Here is a 16,925-nt window from a genome sequence, read left to right on the forward strand (position 1 = left end):
TATCTCAATATCTCTCTCTGATTCTGTGCAACTTGCCTGAAAAAGAGAAGAAAAAGTTAAAAAATTTCCACTGTATACTGTGTTTCTGGAAAGAAAATTACTTCTTGCAAATAGTTATTTATATACCTGTGTTGGCTAGATTTCTCTGATTACAATAGATCACAACAGAAAATACAAGAAAATTGGTTTGGTACTAAAGCTACACGGAATAGTTCATATTTTTCACTGGTGGTTCACGCACTTGGCCATTGCTTTCAGATCCTCTTCACAATTGTCCTCTCAAGACAACTTTTCCCTTTGACTAGTAGGATCTACTCAATTTTTTAGGTCAGTTCTCTGAAAAAGAGAGTGGCTCTTACTGCCACCTTGCAGGAACTCCAAAGCACCTCATCTGAACAGAATCCTAACTCATCTCCCTGTTGTTTGTACCCATGATTCCCAGGGTACAGTGCCTCCCTTTAGGAAAAGTGTTTCTGGTTTGCACCACTAGCAATCACAGTAATCTTTGTAATCTGAATACAATTTTTATTTCAAATGTGCAAGGTTGTGTTCAGGAGACTCTACTCGGTCAGTGAAATTTATGTGTTTTTTTCAATTCAGCCTTCACAACTTCTGTAGCTTTTTTGTTAAGAAATCCCCATCTCTATAGGGAATCCCTCAAATTCCCACATAACTACAGGTGATTACAGCATTTCTTAATACAAAGATATATAGAAAAAATATATAGCATATATTGCCCTTCTTACTCTGTTCTTATAATGTGAATATATAATCTAGAGAATATTTTCTCAAATTTCCATTTCCAATTTTTTCTTCCCATTCTAAAGAGGTCATCTTCCCCTGAAGTAAAATTTACCTTTGAACAGAGGTAATTTTTTGGGGGGAACACTAGCACTTCTTTTCTTTTCTATGTGTTCTTTTATTGGGAATGGGAAGGCTGAGAATAAGACAGGGTGTGTCTGTCATTGCCCTGGGCTAGGTCCTTTCTTCAGTTCAGGGACCATGTTAAAAGGCCTGGATAGGCTTTGAACAGAAACAGCTGACAGTTCCCAACTGATCAAGGGTGGTCAAAAAATCTGAAAAAGTTGTAGTCAGTCTATGTGGAAATGAGAGCAAACAGTAATTTCGTTTGTAGATGTGACTGTTGAGCTGCCAAAAGTCTTCATTCACTTCTGTCTGGTACTCACCTTCTTACTGGTCAGAGTTCCCACAGACACAGCAACACATCTATGCTGGGGAAATAGGTCAATAGAACTGTGAAACAATGTAGACTGAGACTGCACTGGGAATCAGTGTTTGAGCATCACAGCTCATGTGGGGATTCCCAGATACATTTTTGAAAGTGGTACACACAAACAATTCTTGACATGGGATTCATGTGACTGCATTTCTAGTCCCTATGATTTTGCTGCCACTTTGATCACATCTCACAAACAAGTTCATGTCCAAAATTAGGCTGGAAAAAATGCTGCTATAATTATTTAGAGGAAATAGGAAGAGGAGAACATCTTCCACTGCCAGCTACTATGCCCACAAAGATAACAAAAGCTTTGGCAGAAGATAACAACAGGCATGTTCTAGCACTCTCCACTTTGAACTTCTTCCAGGAACTGATGGTGAGAAATAAGCACTGTGGTGCAAGACTGAGAGGCATGTTCTAGAGAAAACACACCATGAGTTACACTGGTCTAAAAGGTGTGCACTAGGAAGAACAAAAAGGCCTGGTCAATGCTCTTTAAACTCTTTTACAAGGACTTTCTCCCCTGCTCAGGCCATTTTACATGCTTATTTACTACACTATAAATCATACTTCATGAAGTTGAGAGGACAAATGAAGCCTGCCACAGTTCTGCATGAATCTAACATGTTTTCTTAGGCAAGACAGGAGTTGACAGAGCATCAAATGATCATGTTCCATCTATAACTTTCACTCTGTCAAGTCTTCTGTCCTCTGCACACCAATTATAATAAATAGAGCCGACTGCATATAGCCAGAGGAAAATAAAGGCAGATCTCTAACATATGTAAAAGATTCAGAGATTTTTAAATCTTTTGATTGTTTACATTCTGTTCTCTTTGGTTTGAAGACAATAAAAAGCTGGAAAGGAATGCATCTTCACAAATCAACATCAAAATGTAAGTAAGAATATCAGCTCAGAGTATCATCCTCTTATAGTGGGAGCTGAAGAGAGAATGTGGTGTCAGTAAGCCAGGCTGGGTTAAATATCTTTACAATAGGATGCATTCCTGAGTTCATGAGAAGTAGTAGTGATTTATCCTCCCACAGGTATTAACACCTCAAGCTTATTGTTTGCCAGCAAGAAACAGTCAAACTCCACACACACCCCTCTTTGCATTTTTTTGGAAGGACTTTCCTCCAGCCCTGTGTTTTACATATTTATGTTCCACCTTGTGTAGTTAGTGCAGATTATTCAAGATTTGTAAAACATGAAGGGTAGGAAAGGAATTCTGAAAAAGTCATGTAGCTTTACAATTTCAGTCATGAAAAGGTATGGCTGTAACACAATCACTTTTCTGGGAGCCTAGTATGGGGATATTGTTCTCAGGAGTCCTGTTTCATAGAAAAAAGTGTATTTCATCAAGGAAGTTATCACTATGAAATAGAAAAAAACATGTAATTATAAATTGAATGTACATGTATCAGAAAAGACACACAGGCTAAGAGATAATTTGTTTCAAAATATATACTGGATAATTTCATTATATTCCGTTTTTATTTTGCAGTATGTATTGAATTATCTTTTTAACTGAAAACTGCTTCATCTCTATTTCAAAAGGAAAATTGGTGGTGACAAGAACATGTCAGAATAGAGATGGAGACTTGGGAAAATAATCATATAGCCAATTGTTAGTGGATTAGAGACCAAGGTGGTTTTGTTAGTGTAAAGTTGTCAGTCCCAATGTTACTACAAAGAGTGAGGGCACCACCTGCTGTTTCAGAAATTTATTTATTTGGGTCATGACAGTGACTCTTCAAGTACTGCACTCAAAAACTAAGAAAGCTGTACTTCTTTAGGAAAGCTTCGTCCTGAAATTGAAGCTTATGCCAGATGATTTAATGTGTTTTCAGTTGCCTGTTCACACAATGAACTGCATTGTAGCCACAACGCTGGTCATAGATGACTGAATATGGGAATACTCAGAGATTTTTGAAAGAAAGGAAATATTTCACACTTCTCTTCTGCTGTAGTACATGGGCTCTTCCTCATCCAGGGCATCAAAATTTAGCAGTCACACTTTTTCAGAAGATCTGATCGGTAGAAATAGCATCTTTATCATGACAATGGTTTAGGTCATTTTATGAGCTGGAAATTATGGAATAACTAATTACTACTGCATAAGCAAGACATCAAACTACAGTTCAACCAGTTTTTGAAAATTTTGAAAGGACTTGTGGTCCAAATTTTCCCCGTTGAGAAGACAAGGATTCATACACACCCAGCTACAGTACAGTAGTTCCTTCATTAGCAACACGAATTGTATTCTTATGCACAGATCTTATTTAAACATGCATGAAGGACTTCATAAACTCAGCTGTCTGGCAGTTCTGAGACAATTTGACCATAGCAAATTAAATCCCTAGCTGGCCAAGAGATAAGCTGTAGATTGTGATTACAAAGTCGGAGTAGCAGTTTGGATCCTCTGAGTTAGCAAAGAGAGAATGTCTGCTTAATTTTTCCTAGATGCCACAAGGAATCACCTTACAGTCTTCTCTTCTTCTGAATATTAAGTGGCACTTTGGATGATTAGACATAATCAGATTCTTGTATTTTATAGGCTGGTAAGGGACTTTTATAAGGAATGGTCATTCATAAATAAAATGATCAACTGCTAAAACTTCCATGAGAGTTAAGAATCATTGCTAAAGGAAAATGGCCAATTTCTATACAAAGGCCTTCAGCCATTTGGTCAGATAATGTCCTTAAGGATTTTAAGTAGAAGTGAGTTCAGAACAGCAGCAGCAGCTGCAGTCTCTTCACAAATTTTGGAAAACAACACAAAATATTAACAAATTGTGTTGTTTTGCCAAGGAAGATGACAGCATGGCCCACTTCCACTTCAACCAGAGCCAAGATTTACATTGCCCACTTACAAGAAAAATTATATGAGATATTTTAATTTTTATCCTGTATAAATAATTTCTTATTTGTGCATGAAAAATTCAAGGGAAGAGTGAAAAACGTGTATAACTTGATTAACGCCCATGAGCTAAGATGAAGTTAGAAGATTTTTGTAACATCTTCACATCAAACATATTTCAGTAATAGATGCATAACTCACGGTTCATCCAACAGTATAGGTTTTTACAAGGTAACAACAGAGATGTCAGTACAGTGTCCTGTTTCCCCCTTTAGAAGATGCTTTGTACATCTGAAAGATGTGCAAAACAAAAATCATCTAGGATTGCATCAAGCTTGTGCATTTATTTGTGGCTTATTAAAAATTAATTCATTGTTGTAAATGAATGATAATAACAAATTAGTAAAAACGTCTTCTTTTCTTCTGGTTTTTTTTACACAAATAGTTTTATTACAAACTTGTTTTCTTAAGAAATACACATGTAAGAAATTACACAAAGGCCTTGGCATTTGTAAAAATCTTTTGGTATTCGCATGGTAATAGTCTATAAAACATCTTTGGACACAAACGTGCTCAAATAATGGTATCATTGCATAGAAATTCTTTAGAAATATTTCTGAGGCCACTTTGAAGAATATTTTTGGCACAGTATTAACAAAATTAAGGCCTTATACTTTTCAAAATCAAGTCATTCAGTGTGTGAGTAGTGTTTAAAACCCTGAAAAATATTAAATACAGAATAAAGACTATAAGCTCAAAGCAGGATTTACTATAATAAACACAAATAGCTATTAACCTGGGTTCAGTCTCTGCAACTTCAGCATTGAAATGGTCTATGTAAAATGAACATTTCACATCATATTTTGGCATTTAACACCTAATTCATGATACTAAAAAGAAGAAAACTTTTGTAAGCTTTTTTTTGAAATTATAAACTCAGAGCTTGATTTGCCTAATGGTTCGTATCTATATAAATTACTAAAATATTTATATATAATTTTTTCTTGACCATTGCTGTATCATTCTTTATTCCACAGGAAAGTTTGTTCTACTGCATAAAGAAGCTGCATAGTACCAACATAGCAGAAACACTTGCCTATCTGGGAAGCCAATTTGGCAGTCCCTTCCAGATGTAGTCCCATTAAAACTGACAGCACTAAAGACTACAAACAGAAGCAAAGGTTTGCAGGATGGCACTCTATGTTGTGAAAAGATGGTTACATGTTACTTAACCACAGTCTGTAATCCCAAACCTCTTTTTTACATTAGTATTGCTTTGTACAGGAACAATAAGTACATACCCAAGAGTCTGGAATTTTAAGACACCTAAATAACGGTAACAACAAACTTATCTGGGGAAGAAAAATGAATCTAAATATATAATACAAGAATGAGAAAGGGGGGTCAAACAGTATAAGGCAGAACTGCATACCTCCTAGCACCTTTGCATTTTTTTCTGGATAAATGCTGACTTTTTATTCTATCAGTGCATTGCATTTATATAAAAAATACATATACTTTGATCAAAAGTGCCATTTGGCATGTCAACATTTGAAGCTTATCTTTGTTGTCTCTTTTCTTCTTTAGCAAGGACAGGGCCAGTAAAGCAGTGTGTGTTAGTTATGCAAGTTCCTAAAAGGCACTTTACTGTTTTCATATTGGACAACAATGAGGTACATATGATATATGTCTAGGCTTCATTGCTGTTAAACGAATAGCACCATATTGTGTGAAATTAGTTGAAATTCAAAAGTCATTATGTTTTTCTCATACAGACTTGACAACGGCTAACATTTGAGCGTAGATCCCCTGCTTTCAAAGTTGAGGGAGTCGGTTTCCTATTAAAAAGAAACAAATTTAAACACCCATTAACAATTGTTGATACAAAGAGACAGTTTTCAACTGTATGAATGACAACACAAACTTTGAATGCAGCCAAGTGTCTCTTCAAGATGTGCTGAGTCAAGAAGGTGTTCCTAAGTTCTCCAATGTGTAATCACTTCCAAGTTTGGTCACAAACTATCATAAGATTAGTTTTAAATATCACTCACAGTTACTTTAGAATTCAGTTCTATCACGAGGCAGAACATATTCTTAATCAGAAAAAACTATCTATTATAGCAGCAGTTTGAAAACATGGTAGAATTTGTGTAGTAAAATAAAATTGGGCAAAGAAGCTGAAGACATTTGACTGTTCATGAGTTTCTGCTAACTCTTGTGACTTTATAGCAAAATGAAAAACCAGCAAGAAAGAGAAACCAAAGCCTTTAGTCTCCAATCTATCATAAGATATTTCCTAGCAACTGGAAATAAAACATTTCAGACAAAAGTGTGCTTACATCTAATGCTTTTCATTAAAAATGATTACGAGTTTACAGGAAATTCAGGAGTATTTATGAATTATGATAGTAGGGCAGGTTCCATGATCTGGGGTTATTTTATAGAATCTAAGGTATAGTTTGTAGCCAGAAAAGTTTAGAGGTCTCTGGGAAGCACTCAATGAATACAAACAACTGTAGTGCTGACTCCTCTAAATTTTCTTCTGACCAGCTTTCCTCTATCGTAGGGAGCCAGCGTTTACCCCAGTGATGGGTGTTTTCAGTAGCTTTTCTGGTTGATGAGATTATCACAGTCCCAGTGATAATCAGTCCCAGTGTTCAATTTTTCTACCTACTGAGTTGACAATTATCTGATAAACAAACAGTGAAAACTGGCTAAACAACCTGCTTCATTCTGACAGAGACTGGCTAAGCAGCGTTCACAGATCTAGAAGACACAAAGAGATATAGGGTACCAGGAGCAGCAGTCAGGACTGTGGTGGAAGAGAGTGCTTGCCTGCACTCCAGAGAAATGTCTGCTGATCAATTAAGCTATGCTAAAATATTAATAAAATTCATATAGAGCGAATTAGACTGTGTTAAAAAATACATATGTGCAGGAGATCAGAACAAAGCCTACTACCACCGGCTGCATTTTATTCAAACATACTTCCTCTCACAGTAGAGAAAGGTAAATAATTGTTCCACTCAGTTCAACACCTGTACTAATTTCAAGTGGTTCTATTATATGTTAACATCCACTATGGGAAAATGTTCCATTTCAATCAATATGTCAGCCTATCCTAGTTACTGCCTGGTGAATACAATCAAGCATAGTGGAATTGCAAACATTGTTAGATTATTCTGAAAAGCAAAATACGGGGTACAAATTACACATTATGAACACTAACTGATGATACATTCTCCCAAAAGCTATTAATTTTTTTTTTTACTGTTACGAAAATAATTATCTACATATACTAACCAGACTAGTGGACAGCCAATACTTGAACCTGTATTGCATTCAAACAATACTTCTTTTATTCAGTGACAAGGCTCAACTGAGTCTCAAAGATCGATAAATAAATCATGAACTTACTTGAACATCTCATTCCTCTCTATAGTGGCAAGCCAGAAGCTGTAAGCATTTGCATAATAATTGCAGGTGCCCCGGCCGTGGCATTCAATGAAGGGAGCACTTCGAAACTCCTCTAGGCAGGAACCAGGAGACGCCAGGGCCTGGCCAGAGCCCTCTGCACCAGCACTGGTGTGCTAGAAAAATGCAAAGGCATTGATCAGAGAAGGACCCTTCACCTCTTCTGCCACAACATCTATTAACTCTCTTGCACAAATATTTCTTCATATTTCTCTCCTTGTCCTCTCTTGTGTCTAACTGCTGTTTTGTTCCTAAGCTCAAGAAGAAGCAAGAAGGTGGAGCTGAAGGGCTCCAGAGGTGGCACTGGGTTGTCTCACTTAACAGCAGCACAACACATCAGCAACATCAGCTTCAGGGCAGCCATAAGCACAGAAATTCTTCAGACCTGACAGTAGGATCCAAGCTATCTCTACGTAAGCAACAGGTCAAGGTCAGGTCTTGGCCCAAAAGGCATAAGGACTGGTACAGCTCATATCTGAATAGCTTAACCCAATTCCCACCCCACATCACAGTGGCCTCTCTCCCACTGCAAAGTGCTAACAGCTCTGGATCCATGCTGTTTCTCAGACCTTGCCAAGGCCTTTCCTGGGAAAATGGTCAGCTTCTTTTCAAAGTCACCAGAAAGGGTGGAGGTCTAATGCCCTTGTAAGGCCTGAAGTGATATAGTCAGATATTAATTTTCCCAGAGCAGGAGTGTAGATCAAATGCCTAAGGAAAATGCCTTCCTCAGCTCAGAGTATGCCCCAGTGCACTTACCATGACAAAGGAGTAACCAATCCAAAGTGAACTCCAGCCTTCAGGACACGGTGGTATTTGAATTGTTTGACTGTGAACGGCTATTACCATGGCAGGAGCTTCACACACAGAGCATCTAGAAAGACCAAGATATGAATAAGCTGCATGCACTTAAGGATTAATACTTCTTTATTCAGAAGTTACTTTCTTTAAGCAATCTTGAAATAGAAAATGTTGTCATGATCAAAACCAAAGGAAAATCACAAGGTTTGATTTAGAAAAACAGCCAACTGGTTCTTTTTTTTTTTTCTTTTTTTGTTATTTCTAATTTCTCCCTTACTTAGGGACAGTGTATTAAGTCTTATTCCTATTAGCCTTCCTATGAGCAAAGAACAAGAGACCTCTTATCTAAATATTTACATGTCTTTGTCCTTTCCTTGTCCCATTTGTACTGTAGTTTCTAAGAGTGGTCAATGTTATGAACATGGGAGGCAAATAGCCAAACATTGTAACTCAGCAAGTATCACTTAAAAGTGGTGTACTGTGATCAGAAATGAGTAACAGCAATTCATCATCCTACACAAAGCTCTAAGTGACTTCCAGAGAAAAAGCTGTCTCTCTGGAAGATGTCTTCCAAAGGTAACCACTGCTAATCTAATCTAATGCAGACTCTTCCCCATGCATTTTCCTTGGAAGTAGTTTTTATTTACATTTGTGCTCTTTAGCTTCAGTAAGAGATTTCTGGCAAAGTAACTTGAACAACAAACTTCAAAGCAGCTCTTCAGAAAGCCATGCAGCACCATTTCTTTTACTTTAGATAAATTCACTGTGTCTCAGAACTGCTAGGTTAGTGAATAATCCAATCATCAATCGTGCCTTCACAGGAGAATCATAAAAAAATATGAGTTGGGCTAGAAATTTTAATATGCAGGCTAGTAACAAGGAATTTGGTAGATAAAATCCATTTTTTCCTGTACAACTCCTCAGCTAGCTATTGTAGTTAGCAACTATGAAAATCATTCAAAACTAAACAGTCTAATTCCTGTTATCAGAGCAATGAAATCAAGTGCAAAATGGATTAAGTCGGGTTCTGGAAAGTTCAGAGAAGCAAAGGAATTCAGAATGAAAGCCTTCTATTTCTGCCTTATGATGACTGCTTTCATACCTACTCCCTTCATCTTTAGTGCAGAAGCAAGATGGTTATTTTAAGAAACACATCAGTGAAAGAGTAACTTTAAAGAAGGAATGTAAAGCTGCCTCTATTCTTGGAGCTCTGCTTTGCTTCAAGAGATTTCTGGCATTTCAGTAGAAGGCCTTACATGAAAAGAAGTCCCATGACCCAAGGCAGCAAGTGACACTTCTACACATTTTCAACTTCAGGAGTGGGAAAACTGTTGCTTAAAAAGCCTCGACTAATAAAATTAATTGAAAGAAGAGTCTTTCAAGTTCTTTGCTGGTTTTTTTTCCAAAAGGTGTATTACAATATCTCACTCACTGCTATGGCTAAAAGGAGAAAAACAAACAAACATATACACACATACACATATATACACACATACACATTTTTAAGGTGCAAAAGCTACTCTACAGGCATAAGATAAGACAAAACATTGGTGAGTACCTCCTTGAGCAAGAGTTTCAAAAGTGATTGTTAAAGGCTATTTTGGGTGCGTAATATGGCATGGCATTAAAAGGCACATGAATTTAAGAAGTTGGTCACTTAAATTTTTTTAAAATTCAAGCCCCTTCCATTCATATGCAATTAACAACTGAAAATGTACCAACAAAAGCAATAGGCTCTCTTGAGAATCTTGTCCTCAATCTGCCACTCATTTTTGAGACACACTAAATTCTTTTGCACTAAACCGAAAATAAGAGTGCAGAGTACAACTGCAGACACAAGATGAATTCCACTATGCAAAAAAAGTGTTTTGCAGCAGAGTCATATAGTTTTTTGAACATACCATGATATCAAGACTACAACCCACTGAGGATTTAGATTGTCTTTTCTCTTGGATGGTATATACAGACCTGAGAAAACATTACCAGGAATCTCCACTCCCATTCACTATACATGACTGGAAGAGGGATCAGCAAGAGCTGCTACAGATTAGAAGCAATGATAGGAATTATAGTAATGCCTATATCTAATGATTATCACTTAAGCTGTACGTTGGAGATTCTATGTTCAGATCCACATCTAACAGCAGTGGTACAGTTTACTACACTTATGCTCACACCTCTGCCTTCAGCATTGGACATATTAGGCCAAGAGAGTATTTACTAGTAGCCTTAAAATTTAAAATGGACCAAAAGTTCAACATGTTGGATTGATGCAGAACAGATATGCCTGATATGAGTGCCACTCTTTATGCTAGTTGAGAATCGAATTATTAAAAAATAGATGACTGATTTTGCAATTGTTTCCTCTAATTTAGACAATAATGGCTGTATTCAAGCAGAATGTCCAAAACAATGGAAGAAGCCTGACAGTCTACTGTATGATAAATAATGTTACCATTTTCAAACAAAAGGAAACTGAGCCCTAAAAAGCTTCTAGCTATGGTTAGTCAAAAAAAACAGAAGTGTTTTGGACAAGAATTGTGAATAAATGCAAAAATTTTTTTCCTTCAAAGTCATCATGGCTAGGCTTCGTGAATGAAGATTTGGGAAAGGGCTCTACCCACATTTGTTACAAGCGCGCTGGTGACTAAAAAGGTCAATACGAGACAGGCACGTCCGGTTGCAAAAGGCACAGCAGAAAGACTCCTTAGGTGGAATATTCTGCAAGTCACGAGTCTTTCTGCATTCTTTTCTCCTCGAGAGTGATCCTGTGTACTTTCTCAAATGCATCAGCAGCGTTATAAATAGTGTGTCTCCAGACCTCTCGATTGGAGGTCAGAGTAGACCAGTTATGTTGGTCAATATGGCGAAGGCTGAGATGTTGTTTCAGGGAGTCCTTGTATCTTCTCTTCGGGGCTCCTCTCATGCAGCAGCTGGTGGCAAGTTTACCATAAAGCAAGATCTTAGGGAGGCGGTGGTCCTTCATCCTTGAGATGTGCCCCGACCAATGCAGCTGTGTTCTCAGCAACATGACCTCAATACTTGTGACTGCTGCTTGTTCTAGAACAGATGTATTGGTCACATAATCTGACCAGTGGATGTTTAGGATTGTACAGAGGCAGCGTTGATGGAAGCGTTCTAGGAGTCGCAGGTGGTGGCAGTAGATGACCCATGATTCAGATCCATATAAGAGAGTAGACAGCACAATGGCTTTCTAAACACTGATCTTTGTACTTTTCTTCAAGTGTTTATTTTGCCAAACTCTTTTATGAAGCTTTCTGAAGGCACTGTATGCCTTTGCTAACCTTTGTCTATCTCTCCATCAATCTTACCATCCGAGGAGATGAGGTTACCTGGGTAATTAAACTGCTGGACTGATCTGAGCACGGATTCACCAATGGTGATATGGGGGTGATGGAAGACTTCCTGAGGTGCAGGTTGATAGAGAACTTCTGCCTTCTTTAAGCTGACTTCCAGCCCAAAGAGCTCAGCAGCATCTAAGAAGCAGGATGTTAAACGCTGCAGAGTTGCTTCTGTGTGGGCCACAAGGGCGGTGTCATCAGCATAAAGCAGCTCCCGGACAAGACGGTTTAAGGTCTTAGTGTGGGCCTTCAGTCGCCTTAGGTTGAAAAGGCTTCCATCAGTACAATATCGAATGTAGATACCGTCCTGATCATCGAGGTCTGCCGTGGCCCTTTGGAGCATCATGCTGAAAATAGGCTTGGTTCAAGAATGTAGCCTTGTTTCACACCATTGGTAATTGGAAAGGGCTCAGAAAGTGCGTCGCCATATCTGACTTGGCCGTGTTGATCCTCATGGAGTGAGATGATCATTTTAAGGAACTCAGGGGGACAACCTAAACATTCCAAAATCTGCCACAGGCCTTTTCTGCTCACAGTATCGAAAGCCTTGGTGAGGTCGACAAAGGTTACATAGAGACCTTTGTTCTGTTCCCTACACTTCTCTTGCAGTTGTCTGAGAACAAATACCATGTCTGTGGTACTCCTGTTGGCTCTGAAACCACACTGGCTTTCAGGTAGAATTCCTTCTGCTATGGCGGGTATTAGTCTGTTCAAGAGTATTCTTGCCAGGATTTTGCCAGTAATGGAGAGCAGAGTAATACCACGGTAATTTGAGCAGTCTGATTTAATTCCTTTCTTCTTATATAGGATGATGATGACTGCATCACGAAGCTCTGATGGTAGTTCTCCTAGTTCCCAACAGTGCAGTACAAACTCATGAAATTTAGCATGGAGTGCAAGGTCCCCATGTTTCCAGACTTCAGGTGGAATTCCATCAACCCCAGCTGCCTTGCCGATTTTTACCTGCTGTATGGCCTTAAGGGTTTCTCCTAAAGTGGGGGCAGTATCCAATTCATACTTCACCAGTTGTTGTGTGATGGACTGAATAGTTGAGTCTTGGACTACACGGTTGGTACTGAAAAGAGTCTGAAAGTGTTCAGACCATCGATTCAGAATGGACGTTTTAATCTGTCAGAAGTGTTTGACCATCAGCGCTGAGTAGAGGGCTTTGGACTTGGTATGTAGGCCTGTATGCTGTTTTCAAGGCTTCATAGAATCCTCTGTGATCACCCGTGTCTGCGCATAATTGTGTTTTTTCAGTTAGATTGATCCACCACTTGTTCTGGATGTCACAGAGTTTCTGTTGGAGCTTGCTGCATGCAAGACAAAAAGCTATTTTTCTTACGTTGACAGGATGGCAGTGCAAGGTGTGCTTGGTGGGCGGTTCTCTTCTTCCTCAACAGTTCCTGGATCTCTTGATTGTTTTCATTGAACTAGTCCTTGTTCTTCTTGAGGGAGAACCCTAAGGTTTCTTCAGAGGACTGCAGGATGCTGTTTTTAATATGGTGCCAAAGTGTTACAGGAGAGGTATCTGTAGATTCTGTGGAATGGTTATCGAGCCTGGTTTGAAGATTGACCTGGAATCTGTCTCTCACTGTAGCTGATTGGAGATTGTTAACTTGGGAGTCTCCTCCTTGGGATACTGCCCCTTTTAGGTTTGAATTTAAGATTGAGGTTAAGTTTACAGCGCACCAGGCGATAGTCTGTTTGACATTCTGCACTGGGCATCACACAGGTGTGGTGGACATCGCAGACATCTCTCCGTTGCACCAAGACATAATTGATGAGGTGCCAATGCTTAGATTTGGGATGCATCCATGTTGTCTTCAGACTATTTTTCTGCTGAAAGATAGTATTAGTGATGGTGAGCTGTTGCTCCGCACAGAATTCTAGCAGAAGTCAACCGTTATCGTTGCAGCTTCCAACACATGCTTGCCTAATATTCCTTTCCAGGTTTCAAAATTCTTTCCTACTCTGGCACTGAAATCACCAAGGATAATGATCTTATCATCTCCAGGAACCTTCTGGGTAAGGCGGCGCAGGTCGAAGTAAAATTTATCTTTTTCAGCAGGGTCAGCTTGGAGAGTTGGGGTATATATACGAAAGAGGACAACGTGTTGTTTGTTGTGTAGTGGAAGGCATAGGGAGATAATATGGTCGGAATGACCTGTCGGCAGATTTTTGAGTTTAGGAACAATAGAGTTTTTGATCATGAAACCGACTCCTGAAAGATGCTTTTCAGTTCTGGGCTTACCTGACCAAAATAGTGTGTAACCGGCACCATGTTCTCTGAGGCTGCCATGTTCGCTGAGAGCAGCAATGTCAATGTTGAGACGAGCCAGTTCATGGGCAATTAGGGCAGAACGACGCTCAGGACGTCTGCTATCTGCAGAATCGAGCATGGTTCTGATGTTCCAGCACGCTAGAGTTAATTTGGGTACACCTTTGGAGGCAGGTGTATACGCCTTTGTCTTTCGATCTTTGTGTGACTGCATTTGTAGAAGATGTCGCTACAGGGCTTTGCAGATGTGGGTAAGGCCTTTGAGCCTGCGCAATGGATTTTTTAGGTGAGATGCAGCATGCGTGGAACTGAACCCACCCTTTAATCCTAAGGTTCATCTGCCAGGGCCGAGTGAGCTTGGACGGTGGCAGCGAGGTCCTCAGGATGTAGGTTTAATTAGAGTGACCTTCTCTTGGATGGCCTTACAGGGCTAATCGAGCTCCATCTGCCCAGGTTTAGAGTTGTCCATCTCCTCTGTGTGCTCTGGGGCTCCCCCTCTCATCTCCCAGGAGGGCACAGTCTGTGCCGGTGAAGCTCCCCCTCTCTCGCTCCTTTCTGTGCCCAAGGTCGGGCCCCAGCACCCGGGGCCAGGCCGCACCACGCACCCACGCTGCCACATGCCCGCGTTCCGGGGCCGGCCCTCCTTCAAAGTACATCATAGCTTTCGAAAGACAATATTTCTAAGTAAATCTTTTCGTATCAATTATACTCAAAATCGACTACTCTATTTATTTAGATTTCCCCTGAAATGGATTTATTTTTGATCAGTCTAAACTGAAAACATGCACATTTTGAAACATTTTATCAAAGGAACTCAAACTTTAAATTTAAGGTAGTAAATAAAAATATACAGATTAAAAGCCTTTTCCAGAAAAATAAAGTACCCTATGCTATTTTCACAGGCCTCTTCACTTTATAAATAGAGTAAATTGAAATCTTACCTGCTGATGAATGGTCTGATATTATCACCAGTGATAGGAGCCATATTCATTGGCATGGGTTCAGGAGTGGACAGCCAGTAGGAATAGTCATTTCTTGATGCAAAATTACAAACGTTGTTGATATTGCAGAATAAGAAAGGCATGGTACTGAATTTACGAAGACAGCTTCCTGCTGTGCCTGCAATGTTAAGTGACACAGTTTTGTCAACCATTGCCAACTGCCAAACAATTATTTCCAGGAGCAGCTAAAAAAAGCAGAGAACACTTGCCCTGGAGGGCCCAGTTCTCTCAGAGGAAGTGACTTCTCTTAGCTCCATGAGGAAGGAATAGGCAAGGCAAAGAGTAGTCTGGACTTGCCTGTAGAATTATGGAATACATTAGGTTGGAATAGACCTCTAGAAGCCTATCCTAATCCCCTGCCATTTACATCAGGTTCATTGGGTCCAGAGTCAGATGAGTTTTGAGTATGTCCAAAGACAGAGATTCAACAACTTCTCTGAGGTCCTGTTCCAACGGCTAACCATCAGCATGGTAAAAAAGCTTTTATTTATGTTTCACTGAAATGTATCTCATGCTTGTGTCCATTGCTTCTTTTGTCACTGGGCCCCTCTGAGGGGCCCTGTAGACAATTGTAAATTGCAATAAAGGCCTTCCCCCAAACACCTGTTAAGGTTGAGCAAACCCAGTTCCATCAGACTGACCAGATCCAACTAGCCATTTCAGTAGCTAGCTGTTGTATTCACTGTGGTATATCAATATCTTCCTTGTTCTGCGATGCCCAAGTCTGGGTTGGTTGTGCCTCACAACAGTCAAAGAGAGGAAAAGGATCACTTCTCTCCATCTGCATTTTTTGCCAGTGTAGTCCAGTAGGTTGAGCAGTGGGGAAAGGGCAAGGGCACACTGCTAAATCATGTTCAGTGTTGCTCACCAGGGCTCCCAGGTCTTTTTCTGCAAAGTGGCTCTTCAGAAATCTGTACTGCTACTACTGGAAGTAGCAGTCAGTCCCCAGTCTGTTCCTTTGCACTAGGTTATTTCATTCTAGGTTCACCGCTTTGCATTTGCCTTTATTAAACAACTTGAGGCTCTTCTCAGCCCTTTTCTCTACTTTGGCCAGGTCTCTCTGAAAGACATCTGTGCCCAATGGGAGATCAAACATTCCTCCCAATCTGGCATTATCAACAAACAGGTTGAGAGTGTGTTCTATCCTACCACCCAAGTTATTAACAAATTCATTAAACATTGGCCCAGTACTAGTTCCTGAGGGACATCACTAATTAACAACCACCACTCAGACTTTGTACATCTGCTTACCTGAACCTGATGGACCCATCGATTTTCCACTCACCTTATCTACTTAGGCAGCCCATATCTCACTAATTTGACTTCAAAAGGTAGCAGGGATGACCACATCAAAGACTTTGATAAAGACTTTCTTAAATAAACTGACACTGTTTCCAATATACACCAAACCATTTCTTGTACCAAACTAGATGGCATAATAAAGCACCATTTAGCCAAGAGTAATTACACAGATTTGTTCAAGACAGTTCTACAAATGAAAGAAACATTTGATTTGTAATGAATTCTAATTGAATTCTAATTTGGTCTCTACTTACCCAGATCTTGGCCATGTGCTCTTTCATTGCCTTGCACATAAAGCAAGGAGTAGCCATGGTAAATCAGCCTTGTTCCAAATGGACATGATGGTTCTTCAGTAGTTTGACTGTGTCTGGTAACAAGGAAGCCATGAGCAACAGATGGTGCACCTGGTGGGCCCATAGCCCCAGGCAAGCCATCAGGGCCTGGTGGACCAGGGAATCCTCTGGGCCCTACAATACAGAGAGTCTCCTTATATTTCTACAGACAGCAGCACTCTTCCTACATAACTAAAGAAGTGAAGTTAGATATATTCACATCTAATATCATATATTATTTTTCTATTAAGAAATCAAGTCTTTGAAGAACTCC

At 39.5% G+C, this 16,925-nt stretch overlaps 1 protein-coding gene across 1 annotated transcript in view; it reads right to left on the reverse strand.

The window, feature by feature from the left end:
- Positions 1-2,950: 2,950 nt before the first annotated feature.
- COL4A1 (collagen type IV alpha 1 chain) overlaps positions 2,951-16,925 on the reverse strand; it is a 126,547-nt gene continuing 112,572 nt past the window's right edge. Inside the window, exons 48-52 of the mRNA XM_027639785.1 lie at positions 16,574-16,786; positions 14,958-15,135; positions 8,332-8,446; positions 7,519-7,691; positions 2,951-5,939 (exon numbers count right to left, since the gene is read on the reverse strand). Of these exons, the coding sequence (XP_027495586.1) occupies positions 5,858-5,939; positions 7,519-7,691; positions 8,332-8,446; positions 14,958-15,135; positions 16,574-16,786 (761 nt within the window). The 3' untranslated portion in view covers positions 2,951-5,857. The remainder of the gene's footprint in view (positions 5,940-7,518; positions 7,692-8,331; positions 8,447-14,957; positions 15,136-16,573; positions 16,787-16,925) is intronic.

This window comes from Corapipo altera, unplaced genomic scaffold (genome assembly GCF_003945725.1).
Source record: "Corapipo altera isolate COAL_440 unplaced genomic scaffold, ASM394572v1 0, whole genome shotgun sequence".
In the NCBI taxonomy this organism is placed as follows: domain Eukaryota; kingdom Metazoa; phylum Chordata; class Aves; order Passeriformes; family Pipridae; genus Corapipo; species Corapipo altera.